The sequence below is a fragment of the Dysidea avara genome, chromosome 3, assembly GCF_963678975.1.
Source record: "Dysidea avara chromosome 3, odDysAvar1.4, whole genome shotgun sequence".
Taxonomy (NCBI): Eukaryota; Metazoa; Porifera; class Demospongiae; order Dictyoceratida; family Dysideidae; genus Dysidea; species Dysidea avara.
The window spans coordinates 8,127-31,505 of NC_089274.1; the positions used below are offsets into that span (position 1 = coordinate 8,127).

Genomic DNA, 23,379 nt, shown 5'->3' on the forward strand with positions numbered 1-23,379 from the left:
GGCAGTGTAGCTTACCTATGAAGCTATAAATAGGATTTTATTTTACATAACAGACGTGATATATTTGGTAAAGGATCACTAGCTATTATTGTTGTGACCTTTTTTTTTTTTTTTGGTCTTCAATTGTTTTTCAGCAAGGTCCCCCCCCCTCTTACCAAACTCTGGATCCACCCCTGCTAAGTAGGCTTTGATAGGTAACAATATTACAGCAATGCGCTAGTTAAGTAACACATTGGTCTTCCATTAGATAACAATATTACAATAACAAGTAGTATGTGCTACTTTAGTTAACACATTACTTACGCAAAATAGCTACCCATTAGATATTACTATAGCCTAAGAAATGTAGTGCATTATATTACTTCGTTACTGCATTACACGTTATGCCCAACACTGACCCTGCTGTACAAATAAGCAATAATATATAATTAGCATTTGTCACTATTAATTTTTATACTCTGTACATATTACACACGATGTCATACTGTGAGTGTGTGTGCTGTGAACATTCATTGTCATTTTGGACAGAAATGTGATAGCTTGCAAGGCAGCCGGTCAGCATCTTTTGCATAATGATTAATCAGTTGTTGAATAGTAGAAAACTCAGGACCATCATCAATCCTGTACAACACTGACATCGATGAGCTGCCACTAGAGTGCTGTAAAATAAAACATCACAACTTGACAAATACAATAATCCAGGTGTACAGTATAGTGTGGTATAGTGATGTGCAATATATTGGAATATCATGATATTCTGGTTGTATCATGATACCAATATCATGCTTGGATATAAATACTTTAAAGCACTTACGTGGGCAAAGATCAAATGAACAAAAATGCTATTATTTCCATACAGCACTAAAAGGGAAATACAGTATGCATACGGAAAATACTGCACTATTGAATCCTAAGAACAAAGGTGACCAGAAAGCACTATAAACCAGTACAGCACTGCCACGCTCGTGCAATATGAAGCATAGCAGCACCCTGGCATAGTCTCAAGCTGAATACAGCACTTGCCTTTGCCTCATGCTGTATTAGTTTCTCGTTCACGCCCTTGTGCTATTTTTCCATATTACACTCACAGTGGTGCTTTAACTACTATGTGATTGTGAGACACGTTTTGTGCAGTTAACAGTGTAGCTTGCGTTACCAGTTTCCTAGACTCTTCAAGCTACTGTTAATACCAAGTCCTATGCATAACACCTCACAGCACTAGCATCTTCCTTTGTAATTTTCATATAATGCAAGCTGTGCATCATATATTTATAGTACAGCCTCATTATATCTCCTAATAGGAAGTATTTAGGCAGGAGTCTATTATGCTTTTAAATCTTCCAATTATTCTTTCTGGCAATTCTTTTTAAATTGACCTATTATTCCCAAAATTATTCCTGGAATTGACTACACAAGACAGTAATTTATGCCATGAGAAAAATGGTGCATAACACAATACACTTACAGGCTGAATTTGAAAGTTGCGAATAATTCCCTCAGCTGCCATTGTCAATACATATGTGCCAACACATGATTTACTTGTCCTTATGAGAAACGTCCTATGAAATATATATATATATATATAAAAAAAAACGTGTCACATACACTCCTACATTATTACTCACTCACTCACTCCACTCACTATCACCCACTATTATACACAAACACAAACAAGCAAACACACGAACACTAGTGATGTGCAATAATATCAATAGTCTGAATTGTATTGCAGTAATCCATTATCATGTTATGAGAACAGCTTATAAATGAAATACTCTTACAATTAAACTGCCTGTTGGTTTATTTCAATTATTTAATTAACTCACAAGATTAGATTTGCTATATTTCTAAGCTGTATTAACATTTCTTACATCTCAGTATGGCATAGGATTAATAAAATTACTACTAAATTATGCAACTTATTATTGGATCTACTATCATGATAAACTATCTGATCACATAGTCCCAATAGCAGGAGTACAATTAATCCAAAATTGCACTGGTAGTTGCTAAAATCGCACTATTAATCTGACAGTACGGTGTGTGCTCATAGCATAACAACATAGTGGTTGCTTAGCAATGGTTGCTAGTTAACCATTGCTAAGGTAAATGTCATTTTGCACCATAGCAACAGTTGCTAAGTGTGATTACCATTTTTCCATGATTAATTTTTAAATTTCTGTTGCTTAGTAACAGTTGCTAGCACGAAAGGTGGTCACTATGTGATTAGTAGGTGATCACACATATTTCATGCAAACTGGGAATCAAACCTGGAACCTTTTGATTACCAGGCCGATGCCCTAACCACTTGGCTATGCTCCCCCCCCCCCCCACACACACACACATACCCATCAGTCATGGAATATTCTTCTAATCTTTTCACTGCAATGTCACGGCTTATGTCACCGTGAAACCATGGAAACGACTGAAGAGATGAAGGTTGTGAGGGTACAAAATGAGAGCTGGATACAGCTGGCAGTGATGTAGACAATGCAGGAGGTGATGAAACCTGTGCTGGAGATGATGCAACATGCCCACTACTATGGCCACCTCCACTAGATTGCTTGATGGGTACTGCAGGTAGCACCCTGGGATGATGTACTGGTGACAAAACACTATGGCTTCCATTGGACAGGTCTTCACTAGGAGCCTTAGGATAACTAAAGCCAGCAGAAGCAGGTTTGACAACACCAGTAACAGGAACTGGAGATGGTTGTTTAACAGAAGAAGCTGGGACAGACATTTGTTTGGCTAATTGTATACGAGATTGTTCTTGCTCTTCCATTTGTTGTTTTTGTTGTTGTTGGTATTCCTGTCTGACCTTGTCTATATGTGTCTCAGCAATCATACCAGTTAGTTTCTGTTGTCTCTGTTCCACTGTCTGCTCTCCACCACCACCTTCCATTTCTTCTAGTTTGAATTGAGTCACATGTGACTTGTGATAGTTATCTCTCAACTGAAGACCATACTATTGAAACATCATATGACACCATAACTTTGTCATGACACATCAAATTACATACACTACCATCTCTCACTAAACACACACACACACACACACACTCACACCACACACACACTGACACACACACACACACACACTAGTGTTGCACCGATAAGAGAATTACCCGATATTCCGATAACCGATATTGGATAATTTTTTCAAGCCGATAAACGTAGCCGATCCGATATAGCAGAGAATGTCTATTTTGTAGCAATTTTTACTAGAAATTTGATTGTGAAGGACCAATTTAGCATGTTTATAGCAGCAGTATTGCTACAACAATAGCAAACGGTACACTGAAGCAGCAATAGCAACATTGTGATGCAGGAAAATGCAACACAATGCATTTATAAACATCATTTGGTGCACATGAGCATGTATTTCTAAACACATACATATATCTGTATCTGCTGCTTTTTTCATTGTGGCGCCGATCCGATACCGATATACAAAAACAAGCCGATACATGGTTTTTCCGATAACTGATCCGATTATCGGTGCAACACTACTACACACACACTCACACTGACACGCACTACTATAAAGGGATGATCAAAGCCATTTAAAGGCATTCTTACACTCAATGCGTACTGAAAGCAAATTGAACAAGTGAATCGACAAAGGTGAATTGAATGTGCATAAAAGGATTTCAAAATGGCACATTGAGAGCGCATTAATAACAATCATATGATATATTTATTGCTTATTTCAGCACGTGACTCTGTTGCAATGGCAATAGATTTCGCATCTGCAGCAGTGTCTTTATCGTGTCTACTACTGTACAGTTATTTTTTTACCCTTAGGCAGAGAAATGAACATTACAGACTTTGAAGATGACTGGACAAAATGAAGTGAATGAAATTCCGGAGAGCGATGCCAGAACAGAGACGAGTGAGGATGCAAGTAGCTGCTATAACTTTGTGTAACTCAATGTATTAAGAACATGTTTATTGAATATTCTTTTGTAAATATATACCACTTTAGCGTGTGTGTTCAAAGGTGCCGCTTGGGGTTTAACTCGTGTATTGCCCGGGCAATACAGTGGAACCTCTCAATAACAGACACTTCGGGACCAAAATTTTTAGGTTTTAATATAGAGGCTTTCCTCTTTTAGAGGTAAAATATATGGAATTGGACCTGTTGGGACCAAAATCCTTTGTCCTTAGTACAGAGGTTTCCTTAATTCAGAGAGTCTTTTAAGAGAAGTTCCACTGTATCATGGGAAAGCGGTTTGCCAATGACTTTGATGCCCAGCTAATTCAAAGAAACGATATGCTTTGACTCATTATATTATATTGAGCGACATAGAGCCTTATATTGTGGGACTCGTTTTTGTAGTGGTTGCTAAGCTGAATTAATTTGCTAAGATAGACTAGTCAGTTGTTAGTAAAGGATAATGAAGGCACAAAATAATTGTTTGGGCAATCGTGGATGCGTAATTCTACCCACCGCTTATCAGCCTTTGAACTGCTACGCTGAAATAGGTTAGTAACTTACAGTCTTAAGTACTTAACTTAATATAAGTTACTGTCCCAATAATGAAGTTAGTTGGCTTAACTTAGTACAAAAATGATAATATAAACTCCATCCCACAATCACATGTTTTCTAACATTACACGTTGAAGCTTAATAACGTATTAATGACATTTTAACATATGGATAATGTTCTAGCCCAAGTTATTAAAACCACGATTGATCTTCAGATGCTACTGTATAAAACAAATGGGGTGAGTTTGCATTAGTTGTTTCACCTATTGGGTAAGTGTGCCCTAAGTGATATATATCACTTATACCACGGCTGCTTGGTATTTGCTGATAGTACATACCAACAGCCCAAGGGCTGCACCCTTGGGCTTTGGGTGTATATATCAGCAAATCCCTCACAGCCGTGGAATAACTATTAAATTCAACACAATTTATTCCTTTTGTATTGCACATTTTAATATAAACAATACAATTATACTTATAGGATTTATTGGCTAACCTTACTGTGTCAAGGTAGGGTCCATCGTAGCACATGGGTTAACCCTTTATTACCAAAGTTTTTTTTACAAAACCGCAAGTGTGAAAACTTTTATGGCTTGTGTGAACTGTGGGCAATACGAGTGGACCCCACCTATTAATTAACCCATCAAGCTATATACCGTTTGATAGCCATCTCTCTCTTCTACCAACACAGCTAGAATACTTACAGATCACACACACAACTCACGCACTATGAAGCGAAGAAAGCGTATCTTCTCCGTATCGCCATGGCATTGAAAGATGGGCGCCGCCATCTTACTAATCAACGCGATGACATCACACTATTTATTTTTAGAATCCTTATCACGTGGGGAATGGAGTAATTCCAACTAAAGCCTCCTAGTAGCAGGGAGAAGGCGAACATGGAGTTTTAAACAGGTATTATTGTTTTGTATACGCTATTTTATATTGCCAAGTGCCATAACTTTCCCATGCTTCTTCCTATCGCCGAACGGTAAACTTCATTAAAAACGCCCGGTCCTTCTGAGCAGTTTGGTAGCAATTTCAGCTTCGTAGCCCCTAGGAAAAAGGAGTTATGGCTCCGTTTATAAAGGGCACTCGTTATGGTAATATATTAGCCATTCGATAATAAAGGGTTAAACCAAGACCTCAAGAATACTGGAATGCCGTGAAAGGAAGTTTGCTCGGAGAAGATTGGTGGGTGGAAAACTTACAAATGACCAAGAGAACATTATTTTATTAAAGTCGCCAATGAGTTACAACCACACTTGACAAAATCTGCCACCAGACTCCGAAAGCCGATTCCTATATAGACCTACAGCTAGCTGTGACAATATGGAGGTTGGCTACTAATGTGGAGTACTGTACTATTTCAGCATTATTTGGAATAGACATTTCCACCGTCTGTGACATAGGTCATTGATCTTGCCGTGCCATGGCTGAACACTTGGTGCATGGGTATGGAAAGCTGCCACATCAGAAGAAGGACTGAAGAATATCATTGAAGAATTTGAGACTTTGTGAAGTTTCCCCCAGGAGTCATTCCATGTCAAATCACCAAGGAATTGTAGGGTCACCTCTTGGATTTTGACGAAACTTGGTGTGTTTGTAATACCTATGGTGCTCATCATCCATACCAATTTTTAGCCTCATACACCACATAGTTTCTGATTTATGACCACAAATATTTTGATATTTCATGAAAAATTATCTCATTTTGAGTTACAAAATCAACTGTAGCTCACCACTGTGTTAATATTTTAAAATAAAATTTCTACAATTAAAGACTGTTAATTGATCTTTCAAGTAATCCATAAACTATGGGGTATCAATTCAATTGAGGTTCAAAAAGGCTCCATTGAAAACTTTAATCCTTAATATTTCAAAAAGTGCTGCTTCGAATTTTTTAGTAAATAATAATTAGGTTATGGTCTATTGTTGGTAAATTTTTTTGTGGTGGGGCCACAATGGGTTCAAGAGATATAATTAAATATGTTGTGGTATGTAGTGGAATTTTATAGCCTATTGTTACTATATGGGGTGCACACCTCTAATAACCACTCCTGATAAGGCCATACCAACTTTTGTCTTACACAATGAAGACATTGCAACCTGTATTAGTGACCACCTGTATTGAAAGACCACCTTTGTGCTGCAATTTTTTAGTTGGATTGACTGTATGGATAATCCATATCAGTTGACCAAAGTTTTCAGAATTGGACAAAATTTGGTGTGTGGGTAGCCTAAGTGGTCGTGTGTCCCTTCAACCATTGCTTGTATGACTTCCCAGAATGGCTTATTAAGTATTCTATTTTTTTGCTGTACCATTCAAAGCATCATAACTTGGGTGTTTTTATAGCTCTAAGAATAAGCTTTCGTTTGGTATATTTAATCCCATCCAAAAACAGCTTGTAGCTGTAAAAAAGTGCGCGTCCAAGTAAAGCAGCAAAGGAAAGGCGGCCAAACTCAAACTATTTATTGCTATCAGAGAATCTATACACATTGCTTTATTGAGAATCAAATTCATATGGCATTTATGAAGATGCTCACACACTTAAAAACTAGCAGCATCACATAGTTCTCATTAACACTTTAACAATAATATTGTATTATCCGATTAGCTAATATTAATTTTACAACTTGCACACCTCACACATGGCCGCATTATAATATCATTACTTTTTGTCGCAGTTAACTCTGCTTTACTTCGACGTGCACTTTTTTATAGCTACAAGCTGTTTTTGGATGGGATTTTAATACTTTTTGTTAGAGTAAGCATATACTGTTGAAAATAATAGGTGAGTTTCCATGGTTTTGACAGAAACCCCAGATTACAGTGATAGAATATTAAAATACAACTGTAATTTTATGGCATGCAACTGCAGTCAACTAATACTAGTAAACCCTTAGTAACACTTTGCCTTTCATCTTGTACTGCATCAAGATACTCTTAATAGAGCAGTCACAAAACAGCTGTAACACAGCTATCAATATTACAGCATATTTACAACTTCTGCCTAACAGTTGTATAGTTTAAATCACTAGCTACTTACAGACTTTACAATATAAAAATACAGCACTTGTAGAAACGTGACTGTTCTGTTGGAGTCATTGACTGCTCTATTAGAGTATCTCGATCTACTTCACGCATTGACTAATTCAAGCGGAGAAACCACGCCTTTGCAATAGGAACTCTTGTGAAATGAAATAAGAATAGTAGAGAAATGGCAAGTATGTACAGAGACAATAGAGGGGCGCGTAATTATGTACTGTTGTAAATAAACGCCGTTAAAATTTATATTACTACTAAATAAGTGCACCAGAATAGGCTGTGATCTTTGAGAGGCTGTTGTCTCATTGCTTGCCTTTTCGTGTAGAAGGGATTTAGTGCTACTGAGACACAATTGGTGAGTCTAACTATACATGTATTTGTGTTGTAAAACTTAATTGTAAAAAGGCGATTAGCGCATACCAGCATGATAAAACATGTGTTTGTATTTAGAGTCTCTCACGATTATTAGAGATAGAGTAGTAATACCTGACGTCACAGTCGTTACATAATCACTTCCCCGGGGCAGAAAATGTACGCATACCATTGGGGCACGAGTTTACTTTGCCTGAGGTTTGCTGAGACTGTCTTTCTAAATGAAACCACGTTGTCAGGAACAAAGAAGAGAGTAGTATAACAAATATTTAAGTAGTGCAGGTTAGTTTGATCCGTGCTGGGCGAGTTATGGCTGATAATTGTGTGGGAAGCCGTTTTATCCTTTTAACCTGGGTAAAACCAACCTGACAAGATTGGGCAGAGTTTGTCTCTGTGCCCACTGTGAGCATTTATTATTGATTTATATTATCAAAGCTGCTAGCTACCTTTTAAACCAACCTGATGCCCAAGTGATGTTTTTCATCATGTTTCTCATCTATGTCCTGAGTAAGTTTCATGCCGAATGGAGCACCAGAAGCCAAGTTGCAGCCTCTTGAAGGTGCTCCACCATTGAATTTGCCCCACTTTTTGTCCCGCGGAAGTTGCGGTTACACATTTTAACATAATTTTGTGACGTAAAAGTTATCGCTCTATTGGACCAGGGTAGAAATTTTACTGCTATATTTAGAGGTTGTAGCATTTGTATATCTTAGTATCTTAATAAATAATCCTCCATGATCACTAATCACTAATAGTACAATGAAAACTGGTCATTATTCAGGTACAGACAAAATTTTCTGACCTAGCTTATTAAGGAGGTGGCTGCATTTTGCGGCCTTACAATGGTAAGAAGCATGCTGTTCTAACTTGCTATAGAGATGGATTTAGTGTGAACAGTGTATGAGACAGTGAGTACCTGCAGCAAGGGGGTAGCCAATCTGTTAGAGCACAAAAGGCACTGCTTCAGACATAGGCAGTTGGCTGTCAGCCCAACGTGTAAAAATTTTCACTTTTGGTCCTTATAAGTGAAAGTGATGAAGTCATTATCCTTAGGATATTATATTATTTTTCAGAGTATCCCTTCAGTTCTACTACATAGTAGCCAAGCATAAGATGAACATAACACAGCATTCCAGTGGTTTAGTGGTGACCACAACACTGCCTGAGTTAAACTGGTGAGATTTGAGACTACCAGAAGCCCTGGAATGCCTTGAATACATGAAATACCAAATATCTAATGCCCGGCTTTCATCCACAGTGGACCTGTCTTGGTGGCCACTTGTACAGAAGGGGAACAGCTGCCACACAGTCTTGCGAGCGAAACAGTTGCCATACCCTTAATTATCAATTTTTAAAATTTTGAGCAAAATTGTGCGTGCAAGCAAGTGCGATGTTGTGCTTTGGCAGTGCTGTGTATATGGTAGCCATATCAGATACTGCCTAGCAGTGACACATCATGAGTATTTAAGTCATAATGCGTTACTTTATCATCCATCTAAATACTATCCCTGAATGTGTCATTTTGTGTACAGAGCAATCTGCCACAAGAAGTGACCTGAGTAAGGTTTCAGCGTATTATTGTTAACCATTAATATTGTTCACCATTGTTAACCATATTATGTATAGTGAAACCTCACTTAGTGTCCACCTCTTCAATAAGACCACCTCATTATATTGGCCACCTATAGAAGGTTCAAAATATAGATAAACAGTACATTAATAAGGCCACCTTGTTATTCAGGCCAAATTTTTTTTGGTCCCAGAGCTGGCCCTATAAATGAGGTTTCACTGTATTTATGTGCATTTTTATTTTTTGTAACTTTTCTTCAGGTTTACTGATGGGCACTATGAAGCATTGTTGACTGGTCCGTACATAACGTGGTGACTTGAAATGCTAAAACGGTACGTAGCATGTCTTGTATGCACATGTTGTAATGTGTTGTAATGTGTCCACACATCATTGTGCCACTGGGTCATAAGTGGGTTGAGTATGGATCAACCAGGACATTTGGGTCACATTTTGTCCTGGCCAAGTGGATCTCATCCACTGACAGAATATACAAGATCAGATCGGTGGAACTTGTTTATTGCCACTTTCACTCAATAAGCAGGTAGCAGTGTATAAATTCTCAATTTGGAATTGGCTTTTCAAGAGAGGTTGTATTTCTATACTGGTGACCATTAAGATAGGTTGTACTGATAGAGTGTACATACTAGAGATGCAACAATATCCTCCACTTAGTGTCGTTTGATAGTGATACAATGGAGACTATGTATTATTGTAAACTATACTATTATATTGCAACTCTAGCACTTATTTATAACAGGAATGTTTGTTAACTGTTTAGACATACTGGAGCCACACCCACTCATCTGGATTCTACAAATGGAGTCATACCAACTTGTGACTGCACTTATTACTCGTTACTCCCACTGTGTTTGGATGAATATACATGCCATCATGTGAGACTTGCTACCATGGCGGGCCACTGGAGAAGAGTTTCATAGCAGTTATATCACAGTCATTGTTGTACAATTCTTACATTATTGTTGTGAAAACTATTTGGTATTCATGTGTCCTCTGTTGTTGTAATTTCATGTGTAATTTTGTGTGGGGGTGCTATAAAATGCATGGTGACAATTGCAAATTTTTCAGGTGGTTTTGCATACTTCCTTCAGCTACATGTGCTAATTACTTACAGCTTGTGTCAACAACTGGTAACCGCAGTTGTGCTCTGTGCCATTCTTTAAGCCGCGCACTTAGAGAGCAAATTACGTGGGGGCGACTAATTTCAAAATCGAACGATGGTATGCAGCACCATAGATTATAGACTATAATCTATGGCAGCACACTTCTCTTTGTGGCTACATGCACTGATTAACTACACACAGCGCCAGTTCATCAATAACCAGTGACCGCAGTTGTGCTCTACGTCATTCTTTAAATTCCGAGTTAAATTCTTACAGAGAGCAAATTACGTGGGGGCGACTAAATTCAAATTTCAAACTAGCCATTCTCGAAAACATATGTTTCAATCTAAACAAAATTTTTAGAACAGTTTAAAGACGCATTGCCCTACATGCCAAGTGAGTATTGCGGAAAACAACAATATGGGGCTTGTATTTGGCCTCTAGGTCGACTGAGGACGACTGAAACTTCGTTTGGTGCTGAGATTACGACTGTAGGGTAATGATGTCCGGTGAAATCAATGATGTGAATCTTGAGACGATCGAGATAGTACTGAAGCGATAGCAGGGCAATCAATGTTCGGAATGCACAAAGGAACGCAATGCATGCACCTGCGGTTGTGTCTAACCACATGCAAAAAAAAACAAAAAAAAACAAAACAAAACATCCCCTTTCATGTTGGCAATCTCGATCACAAAACAGTCGGCATGGATTTGCTTCACTGCTTGTGTGGTAGTTACTAGTGACACGATAAGTTTAACTCTAGAGTTTCAGAGCGATAGCGTAAAAGATGGGTGAGTTATAGACAAGCCAAATTTGACAACGTTCGTTCCTGTAAAATCCTCACGGTAGTGGTTGCGTCATTTATTGCCTGCGGTACGCGTTTCTGCTTTACTGGCTGCGCGACTCACTACCGTGGGTCTTGATTTGATGAAGTTGATAATCAGCCACATTTCCAAATCTTTGACTTTTGCCCTACCAAAAAGTGCTGATTAGAATTTTATTGTGGATACTCATCAGACATTCACCTATTAGTTGCAAAGGTTTCAGCTTGGGGTCTCTATGGGATTATGAGATAGGTAGCTAGCAGTGTTTATGGTATTATAGCAGATATCTCATGTAGTATTGCACACCTTGAAGCCCATTCTGCTGATTTAGGTTGGCAGACACAGAAGACTCTTTGCAAGTTAAATGCATGCATGTATAAACAAGTTGTGACAAAGGCATGTAATACAAGTTTGTTACTGTGGTGATACAGTGTGATGCTGTTTGGTAGCAAAGTCATATCTTTTTTGTCAGAGTACACACAACCACTTCTTGTCCTTGGGTCTACAAGAGTTAGATTGTCATCCATTGGTATAGTGTGGATATTGTGGGGCTCTGGGTACTTGAACAAGTTTTACGGACCGTGTAAATGCAGGAACGTCAGTTTAACTTCCTCAGTGTCACTGCAAACGTCAAGCAAATGAGCTAACCACCAATTCTCTTCATGCCAACAAGTGATAAATCCAGCAATCAATTCTGGTGAGACATCATTCTTTGCTAGAGCAACCTGCTCTTTCCTGAAAACATCAGATTATGAGTGAAATTTTATTTCCACTGTGCTATCTGAGATTGGCACAGTTTTCTCATACCAGGGATTGTACATGAGAGTTGAAAGCGACATCCCTGTTCTCTTGAATAATCTTCATTATTACAATTACCCAAAGTAAGCAGCAGGTATGTTGCTACATGCTCAATCAAGCAACTGACGTGGTGTCATTAGTTGGTCATTGTACTTCTTTTGCAAGTTGTACAAGCTGGCTGCATTTGAAAAACTATACAACTAAATAAATAGCAGCACAAAGGTGGTCTTTCAATACAGGTGGTCACTAATACAGGTTGCACTGTACGTGGACACCTTCATTGTGTAAGACAAAATTGGTAATAAGGAATAGTCGTGGTTTCTATCACCTCCACAAAAACTTCCACCCATTATACGATTGCCAACACGGATTCTATTCCCGGTGAGTGCAAAGCCTTAGGCCTTGTAGTTATCTCAAACATTATTTAATATTTATTTATTTATTCATTATTATTTATGACGTAATTTTAACCGCATCTTATATTATTCTTAGTACTTGGTTGTATAATTACTATTTTTTTACAGGCATAGCAAAGTTTACAAGGAGAATCCTGGGATAAAAAGTAGCAAGGCTTGCTGAATGGATCATTGTACGTGTCCATGACCTATTTTTGATTTCGTTTTCGGATGGAAACAGCCCAAACCAGGCCGTTTCTTCTTGCCAAAAACACCATTATGCTCGAGAAGTCATACAAGATTGTGCTTATAGTTACGTTTTCTGGTATGCACTGCTTGTGGTTAATAGAATCTGTCTTTATTAAACTCAGTATAGGCCAGGAAGCTTAATCTGTGCTGAAGACTTTGTTGCAAGGAGGTTTTTTTTTTGCTCCGTGATTATTGTACGTGGGCGGGTTATCCAGATTAAATACTCTAATAGAGCAGTCATGTAAATACTCTAATAATGCAGTCAAGTGTATAACAACAATCCTTGCATTGAATTTGACAGCTACTAAAGGCACCAGTAATGTAAATTGTAGCTCATATCAGGAGACTCTCAGTCTGTATACACATTACAATTTGATCAGTTTCATGTTTGTACTGAAACGTTGACAGCGTTACTATGCAGATTGTAAATTACACTATTCACCAGTCTTCATTATCAATCAAAGAAATTCATGTTAATTTGTACACATGATATTGTAGTCAATAGTGTGAGAAGATATTGCTGAGGAGATGATATGTTCCAACAACTTGCAGCAAATACTAGTCAATGATATAGGTCTATAGTTCAATGGATTAGTACATGGGCCTTTCTTGTATACTGGTGTTACACATGCCCTCTTCCAGTCTGAAGGGAGCTCACCCTGATGTATAATGCAGTCAAGTGTATAACAACAATCCTTGCACTGAATTTGACAGCTATTAAAGGCACCAGTAATGTAAATTGTAGCTCATATTAGGAGACTCTCAGTCTGTATGCACATTGCAATTTGATTAGTTTCATGTGTGTACTGAAATGTTGACGGTGTTACTATGCAGAATGCAAAATACACTATTCACAACAGTCTTCTTCATAATCCATTACTGGATTAATAAAAGTACACAAATTAGATGAATAAAATTGCTGCCTGAATCGTCCATACTAAATGTATGGGATATTTTTAAAGCCTCATAACTCACTTGTTCTTACCCGTATCAAAGCGCGTTTAAAGGGTTTCACAGCGCTACTAAATGTTTGGGAAGCTAGCTCATGTAACAAGTGTTATTAACAAGAAACGAGGGCTCAGGTGAACACGAACACACTATATAAAACCGCTTAAAAGATACACCTGTGCACAATATGTTGTTAAAAGCGGTTTGTGTAACAAACCCTCACTGAAGACACACATCACAACCCCGTACAGGTTCAGTAGCTATATACATGATAAATCATTTTATTCAATACAATACATAGATTCGCACAAATAACAATCTTCCATGATTCCTGAAAAACCAAGTTAACCCTTTATTATCAAATGGCTAATATATTGCCATAACGAGTGCCCTTTATAAACGGAACCATAACTCCTTTTTCCTAGGGGCTACGAAGCTGAAATTGTTACCAAACTGCTCAGAAGGACCGGGCGCTTCTAATGAAGTTTACCGTTCGGCGGTAAGAAGAAGCATGGGCAAGTTATGGCACTTGGCAATATAAAATAGCGTATACAAAACAATAATACCTGTTTAAAACTCCATGTTCGCCTTCTCCCTGCTACTAGGAGGCTTTAGTTAGAATTACTCCATTCCCCACGTGATAAGGATTCTAAAAATAAATAGTGTGATGTCATCGCGTTGATTAGTAAGATGGCGGCGCCCATCTTTCAATGCCATGGCGATACGGAGAAGATACGCTTTCTTCGCTTCATAGCGCGTGAGTTGTGTGTGTGTGATCTGTAAGTATTCTAGCTGTGTTGGTAGAAGAGAGAGATGGCTATCAAACGGTATATAGCTTGATGGGTTAATTAATGGGTGGGGTCCACTCGTATCGCACACAGTTCACACAAGCCATAAAAGTTTTCACAATTGCGGTTTTATAAAAAAAAACTTCGATAATAAAGGGTTAAAAGCTGGGAAGCCTCAAAGCAACCCTAGGCTGGCTTTGGGACTTACAATTACAAACAAAGCGATATCCTTACCAAAACAGCCAAGCTGTGAAAAAAGGGTGCAGCCCTTCTAAAAGGCTAGGGTGAAAAGAAATGCAATAATGCTAGTGCCAATGTTGGATTTGGCATTATAGAAAGTTAGATATAATACAAAACACCTAGCAACCATACATCAAAACACTGCTCATGAACTGCATAAAATAGTTCTTATGTCAGTTATCCCATAACTCTTACCAAGTCGAAGCAACAGGCTGATTTCCCCAAAATAACTATTCACGCATATGGCGGCGACTGAAAATATTGCAGGTGCACTTTCACAATTGGCTGAGGTAAGTCACAGGCATCAAGGAACACCATCATACCATTGGCGGAAGTAGCGATTAAATCCTGCGGAAGATACAGTCCTTTATTGTAGAAGCCATCTTCCCCATCGCTGGTTCAAACAAATGCGCATGCGTATAATACATTGCGCACAAAAATGGAGTTGCCACACCGTGAATGTAATCTGTGTGAAACTAAACCTATCGTGGAAGATTTCATGTAAGAAAGACGTCGCTGAGTACCCAAAAAGTTTGTTGTATCTGACATCATATTCTCGCCATTAAACAACGGAAACTTCACCCAGACGCCATGCCAGTTTTAGCCAATTATCTTCTCGGAAAGAAAGGTGTGTTATACTGTCTTGCTTTGTTTACCACTGTGATATTATTACTATTAGTTCATTACATAACTTAATTGGACGGTTGTACACAATAATAATACTGTAACTACTATATATATATATATATATATATTGCAAAGTATACAATATACTTATTTGGCTACATGTAGCTAGCTAGTCAGTCCAATATTCTAACTTGGTATGATACTTGGCGAAACAGTTTCTGTCTTTTTCAATACACAGGTATACATCACAATGGGAACACTTATTTCTTGTCTGGTGGCGGACTTCTGCTCTTGGTAAGTTTAGTCTGGTGTTTTTTCATACATACGATACAATCACGCTTGTTTTCCACTTTTGTAGGCCAGTGGCCAAGTCCCACATTCCTCCTGGTCAAACAATCACTGTCTTGGTTGGCAGCCCTTTGCCTTAAGCAAAAACTATTTATCAGTGAAGTGGCCACCTCCACCCGGAATTGCAAAAAGTCAATTTTTTTTTGTCCTTTGGCCTGGTGGAGATGAGGATATGCCAATCCATGGAGCACATAGGCATTCAGAAGGGAGCATTTTAGCAGGTATGAAAAAACATCTCTTCCACCATTTTCTAGATCTTCTCCCAACATTATAGAAGCCCACCAGCTGATCACCTCTGTCTACCCCCCTCATGTATTGCTGGTAATCAGGGAGCAATGGAGGACATGGTACATCCAAACGAGACTCATCCTGATTATGCTGACGGATGGTACATGGTTCAGTCATCTCTACTCGGTGCATAGTGGTGATGAAGTAGACATACTTCTGATCAAACCATGCTACTGCCAGAAGAGATCCGTTTTATCTATAGTCATAATATCTTCTGTTCTCCTTTTTTTTTACTAATACTTTTGGAAAGCCTTTTCTATTAGTTCTAGCTATTCCACAGCAGTTGACACCTTTTTTGTGGAGGGTCAAAAACAGTTGTGGGCTTGTATAATAATTACCTGTGTACAGCTCAAACCCATGGTCTTCTAGGCCTTCCATGAGTTCCAGCACTGCCCTAGAGCACAGCCCCACTTCAACACCCTGATCCATGCTCTTTCTAGCATATATTTGAAATCTGTAAACATACCCATTGCTGGCATCACTTAGTACAAAAACCTTTATTCCCCACTTGGCCGGTTTGTCCTTCATGTATTGTTCGAAGGACAAGCGTCCCTTGAAAGGGATCATAGCCTCGTCTACTGTAACAGTTTGTTGTGGTATCTGATGTGGAAACATATTTGTGTAACTCTGATGTACTCCAATACATCTCAAGACGAGGCAGTCGAAGTATTCCCATCAAGATAAGTACTCCAATAAACGCCTTCATCTCATCGATGTCAACATCATCATAAATCAGAGCATTGGGTTTTGTGGATGGATGATTGTGAGCATATCTATTAGTCTCCGTTACTAGTAGGTCCCACACTTCATCAGTGAAGAACCTACAAAATAAATCTAGTGAAGATGTACCATCTGGAATTGGCACAGTGGAACCTGGAGTCTTATTGTATACGTAAGTGCAAGAGTCAGGTTCTCTTTTGTGCCAGTTATCAGACACTGCCTCTAGGTAATTTGTTGACCCTGGAGTTGTTGTTGATCCTGGAGTTGCTGTTGTTCCTCGTCCTCTACCACGGCCTCTAGTGCTGCGGCTATGACTTCTGGCCGTGCCTCTAGATCTGCTGCGACCTCTAGATCTTCCTCGTCCACGCACAGGTAATGCTACTTGTTCATCATCACTGTTTTCACCCCCCCTTGTAGCTGTTACTCCACGTCCCCTGACTGCTGGTATCGATTCTTCATCATTATCAACTGTATCTCCACCTCTTCTAACTCTTCGTCCTCGTCCAGCACTGGTATCCACGTGATCATCCGTAGGTGTATGCCTTGTAGTGCAGTCACACCGTGGCATACGGCGTTGAGCTCTGGTTACTAGAGCTCGCCTTGGCCATTTTGGAGCACTTGGATGTGCATCATCGTCACTGTTATCATCACTACTACTACTACTACCCTGAAATATAGTTATTGTTTTGTAAACAATGTAATAAATAATAAATAAATGGGTACAATATAATTACATGTGTGTCATTTGTTATTACCTGTAATTAGATAGTGTTGTACATATGTAGCTGATTTGTAATACATGATTGTTTAGATTTTCATGTTATCTATTGTATTTATGCTAATTATGGTTTTATTCTTACCGTGTATGCTGCCAAAACCTCTCTGTCAGATAAATCATTTTCAATAGCGCTAGTGTCAGGGTTAGCATTGCTTGAGCCAGTCGTGCTAGCTACTAATGGTGTGCTACTGACTTCTTCGTGTTCTTGATCACCTCCAGCTATACTAAGGTAGCCAGCCATCAGATCAGCATGATCAAATTGGTCTTCCTGTTCTTCTTGATCCTCGCCTTCGTCCTCAACAAGGTTTGCCACCATCAGGTCTGCTCGCCGTACTGTCGGAGTACCCAAGAAGGTATAGATTTTGTTGTCTTCATTGTTATCACTTTCATCTTCTTCAGAAAGCCCATCAAAAACGGCTTAAATCAAATCCTCTTCTAAAACCTGTGTAGACGCCATTACATCACCTTCACGCAAAATGAATCGACTTTGCGGGAGGGATCCTTTCATCATAGTTACGGGGGGTAGGTGGGCGTGACCCTTTGCGACATCGTGCGTCGGCAGGAAACTTGTCAAACTGACGTTGAAAGAATTCCCAGACGACTATTGTACGTTACTTAGAAACAAAGCCTCCATAAGGCACCAATGACGGTTAATGGGTTAATGATGACATTAGCATCAATGCAGCCATTTCTTGGCTGCCACCTTAACTTTTTTCAACCTGGCTTTTTAGAAGGGCTGTACCCACTTGGATGTTTTGGTAAGGATTCAATAAATATTCAACACACATGAAGCATACACTATTATTGGTAACAAGAAAACATTTTCATGAGTACACCGAACAACTTGTCTACAAAGTACGCTAATGGGTTCTGATAATTACCATCTAGTGAAGGATAGCTTTCACCAGACACAATCTGCTGGTACAACCTGCTGTTTCCTCTCGTTTCCACGATGTAACAATCTACACATATTGCAATAGCTGGAAATTTTATTATCACTTTTGTTGATGATGCCAACAGCCAGTACATTCCTCCTATGCAGGCAAGTGTCATTCATTATGACTATAGATACGTTCTTCTGCCTTCTCCACATGCCTGTGTTTACCTCACTTGCATCACAGTAGAATTTTTTGGGGTGGCCTGTCATTATCATTGCCACCATGGATGATCATCACGGGGGGTAGGACAAGCCCACGTGAACTAATGTACATTACGCAATGCACTTAAGTGATGCTTGAAAATATTTCACGTGAGCAAATGGTTACTGTACAAAATATCAATGAAGACGTTCAACAAGGTTCGATAGATATTTGAGTTCTACCATGTTTGTACTTTACGAAGGTGTGATTTTCGTGCAGAAATACAAAACCGTTACTAAGAAATCAGCGTTCCGAAATGATGACACATGGTGATCACCAATTCGCCACTAACAGTCTCTGCATTTATCAAACAATCACAAACAATCGTCTGTGTTGGATATATCCCTACAGAGAGGTAGAAGAATCCGTTTCTTTTCAATATATTTTAGTAGCACTAAGGGCCTTACATAATGCCATTACGAATTGATGTGGGCTTGTCCTACCCACCCTGGATGATCATCATTACAATTATATTACTCCTTTGTAGCATACCCTTTGCCAACTCCATCTTGATCCCGGAGAAGCTTTATTAGTAAGGACTCTTGCTGCCAACAGATTAAACCAATAATGTTCAGATTTGATTTCTTAGTTCACTATATTATTTCTTCATTTCCTATGTGCTTGTTCGTATCATTTCTTAAAAAGCACGAAGATAACGTCTCTTCTTTTACTGGTTGACTCTCTGGACCTTACTCACCTTGATTACCAGATCATGCAAAATCAGCCATTTCCTTTGTATGGGCATTGTTGTGTTCTCTTACACGTGGACTTGCATTGGCAAAACTACACCGCACGATAGGAAGCACGTTAACATAAATACTCGACTATCTGAGTTGTGTTCATCATGATTAACAGACTCTTAACTCTTCCTGCTCTTCTTACTAGCACGTCTCGGCAAAACATTCAGCCATTATGTCCACGGCAAACATGTGATTACATTACACATAGCAAATGCATAATCATTGGTGTTTACAAAACTTAAACAGCTTCAATTATTGCACTGTCGCTTTAACACTACTTTAACACACACACACTACACACACACACACTACACTACACTACACTACACACACACTACACTACACACTACGCTACATATACACACACACACTACACTACACACACCACCCACACGCTACACTACACTACACACACACACACACACACACACACACACACACACACACACACACATTACACACCCACACACACATTCATACATACACTAATTCATATAATTTACAGCCCCACCTTAGCTAATCGTATCCCAGCTACCCAGGTCTTCAAAAGTTGCTCGGATTCACAGCAGAAAACTTTGGCATCTTTTATGCTTGTTGGTGGGTTGACTTGAGCAGATGACTGGAGAAGAAACAGTGACCCCATAACAAACAATAAATGTCCATTACTTTCAGACAAAAGCAGTAATCAGAAGGAGCTGTCAACATCTTCTTCAACCCAACACCATAGTACACATCGTGTCCTTCAAACTGTACGAACACTCGCAGGTTCTTTGGTAACTAAAGTGATACATGTATAACAATAATTGCCTTTTACTAACAAGATAATTCACCTTTGATTTTCCTTTGGTTGAATAGTATACACCAGAAGAACGCAATATGAAAAAAAATTTCTTCCAAGGCTTCTTATAGCCTTCCTTGGAATAGAGAATTCCTTCAATCTCCGGTACTCGATGAGTAGAGGAAAAATATTCTTGTAACAGAATCTTTCTTGCCTTCTCTGCTCTTTCCTGAGCTCCATGTTTATAAGCTGACTCAGCACTCAATGATAAATGGGATGGAAAATAACCCTACATGTCCCATTATTATAAACACAATCTCCTCAACTAATTGACTTACTATAGGATTCTCAAATAAATCATATTTAATGTCTAAATGTTTGAAAATGAAAGTATTAGAGTTCTGTCGAGGCCATGTACAGTATATATCCACTACAATCTCATGGTCTTCAACAACTCGTTCTAGGTATAAAACAATCAACTAACATACACTTGACAAGACAGCATACCAATTCCTAGATCTTCCCACTTCTCAACTAATGCCCACTTGGGACTCTCTTGCGCCATATTCTTAACAACCAGCAAATGGCAAACAATGGCTGCAGTCATTCCTTCTTCAATCACTACAGTCTTACTACTGCCATCTGCATTAAATATCTTTACTGCAACCTGACAATATCAGTAAACACTAAATTAACATTCCTTAGCAAAGTGGTATCCACCTTCTTAACATTAGCAAGCTTCATTTTCTCCAGAGCAATTCTCAGTTTTTCATCTTTCAACTTCTGCTGTATCTCTGCCTGAATTGAGCATGTAGACATGGTAACCACTCATACAGCATATCCCATCAGGTACCTCTGACAATGTGTGACTCTGACGCAGGTCTTCAGCTAATTTATCCAACCGTTGTTTTACTTCTTCTTCACTAATCTGTAATAACAAGCAGTTAGCCTACTAAGTACAGTCAAACACAGCATAGCTAGGGTGACTACACACTGCTGAGATGCTAGAGTTGGCATGGGTAAACCCTCCTGGGACAAACTATTAACCAACAGGAAGACTGTGCCAGCATAATCCAGCACTGCTATGCAAGACATGAACCATACTGCGTTTGCTTCCCTAGTGGACACCAGGTCCCATTATACAGCTACACGACTTATCCTTGAACACGCATACACGTACACATAACTATACCATCATTGAAGCACTTCTCAGGTCTGGCATCACAATAGTTTCCACATTTTCTATCAACACATCAACAATGCAAGGTTACCAAGAATATGAACACATTACATTACAGGGTGTACACCTGTACCTTCTTCCTGCTGCTCAGAGGGAGGGGCTTCACCTGCAGCAGCATCATGTGTCACTACTACCTCGGATCGTATACTCTTTACTAAAGGGACACCATCAACCACATCTTGTGGCAGCTGCTGAGGTGACTTTTGCTGTTGCTGTTGTTGCTGGACAATTTTGTTTGGATCAAATTTTACAATATCATACAGGAGAGAATCCAGATCAAAATCCTCTATTATAGAAGAATACAATGTAAATTGTGTTCCCCAATCCTAACCTTAGGGTGACTACCTTCTGCTATTCTTGTTTGGCCAGTTTCCGTCTCCACCTATAGCACAACAGTGTAAGGCACCTATAGCTACAAGTAACTTCTACTCACAAAAACGGTTGATGTCCTCTTTACTGGAGATACCACAGTTACTTTAGTTGCTGGTTCACTCCCATTAGCAAATGGCTTGGGAACTGGTTTAGGCGCAACTGTTGGCTTTGGCTTCACGCTGGGGGCAGGAGCACTAGGCTATTTATATGTTGGATGTACGGCACAATAAAGCGTTGCGTGTAAGTACAAACTCACATTTCCAAAGGCGCCTAATTCTCCAATAATGCTATCCAGATCGCTTAACACATTTGCAAAGTCTAAATCACCACCCGAATCTTCTACGGGCGTTTCTGCTTCACCTTGCTGTTGAGAACGAGTTTTTATTAACTTTCTATGACTGGGATCCGTAACACCGATAGCATCCAGATCTTCATCTTCAAGGTACCTACAAGATCAGAAAAATTAAGCAATTAGCGATCCCACGTCCCCCACCCGTGCCTAACCGTATCGCATCCAAGTCGTCATAACCGTTATCGATAAAACCTTCATAGTAAACTACTAGATTTAACCCGCTAAGCCATTTCTTCACCTCCTCCATTTTAAACGTTTTGACACTAGACACACACAAATGTTACCATATAAGGTAGAAAGTTAGTGCGCATTAATTCAGGTGTATGTAATTGCAATAATCTAAAGTAAAATACACTTTCTTTTCTTTTTCTTGTGCTTGTCTTGTTGCTGTTCTGAACCATGCTTCCTCTTACTGATGTCCGTCATTAATGCCAGGTATACTTTCTCAACGTTGACACGAGTTTTTGCTGAAGTCTCAACATAATTGACACCCCATGATTGGGCCAAATCCTCTGCCTCTTGCTGTGACACCTCCCGACGATCAGCCAAGTCTACCTTATTACCAACCAGGATCATGGGAATTTGTACATCAACTTTGACACGGAGTATCTGTTCACGAAAGTCACTCATTACGGCAAAAGATTCCCTTTCTACAATGGAGAATACGCACAAAAAACCTTCTCCGCTTCTGAAGTAGTTGTCCCTAATCACTGCATAATCTTCTTGCCCGGCAGTGTCTAGGATATCGATTTGGCACTCTGCACCATTAAGCGTCAGTTTCTTCCTATAACTGTCCGCCTTAGTTGGTTCGTAGTCTTCCACGAACTAAACGGAACAGTTGCAATAATATAGACCGCTATAAATTAGACGAAGTTACCTCGTCATACATGAACTGCAGCGTTAAAGCCGACTTGCCGACACCTCCGCTACCAACCATTATCACCTTATGTACAGCCAATTCGCTGGCCCTCTCCTTGCCCCGTGACATTCTTAATACAATAGAATGCGTCAGCAACTCTACACTTCTGCTAGAAACGCTATGTTGTCGCCATATTTTATCCTCAAGCGCTATTAAAACATATTACAGACTTTTGGCGTAGGCTTGCCTTTCCGCTATGTTGTCACTATGGCAACAGGTTGCGCAAGCTAT

General features: G+C 39.2%; 3 protein-coding genes across 3 annotated transcripts; all 3 read right to left on the minus strand.

The window, feature by feature from the left end:
* Positions 1–411: 411 nt before the first annotated feature.
* On the minus strand, positions 412–22,521 carry LOC136248626 (growth factor receptor-bound protein 14-like). Its single transcript, XM_066040384.1, has 16 exons — positions 22,382–22,521; positions 22,134–22,323; positions 21,939–22,076; positions 21,851–21,887; positions 21,579–21,791; positions 21,458–21,507; positions 21,119–21,193; positions 20,986–21,063; positions 20,773–20,932; positions 20,604–20,725; positions 20,318–20,554; positions 20,154–20,264; positions 19,999–20,106; positions 2,349–2,968; positions 1,466–1,559; positions 412–659 (listed from the first exon to the last, which is right to left on the minus strand). The coding sequence occupies exons 1-16, from the start codon at positions 22,474–22,476 to the stop codon at positions 516–518; spliced, it is 2,472 nt and encodes an 823-aa protein (XP_065896456.1). The 5' UTR covers positions 22,477–22,521; the 3' UTR covers positions 412–515.
* LOC136248629 (piggyBac transposable element-derived protein 5-like) lies at positions 2,975–19,959 on the minus strand. The gene is made up of 2 exons (XM_066040388.1): positions 5,632–19,959; positions 2,975–5,032 (listed from the first exon to the last, which is right to left on the minus strand). The coding sequence occupies exon 1, from the start codon at positions 17,396–17,398 to the stop codon at positions 16,589–16,591; it is 810 nt and encodes a 269-aa protein (XP_065896460.1). The 5' UTR covers positions 17,399–19,959; the 3' UTR covers positions 2,975–5,032; positions 5,632–16,588.
* LOC136248630 (ras-related protein Ral-A-like) lies at positions 22,472–23,320 on the minus strand. Its single transcript, XM_066040389.1, has 2 exons — positions 23,107–23,320; positions 22,472–23,054 (listed from the first exon to the last, which is right to left on the minus strand). Exons 1-2 carry the CDS (start codon positions 23,215–23,217, stop codon positions 22,569–22,571), a joined length of 597 nt encoding a protein of 198 aa, XP_065896461.1. The 5' UTR covers positions 23,218–23,320; the 3' UTR covers positions 22,472–22,568.
* Positions 23,321–23,379: the final 59 nt, after the last annotated feature.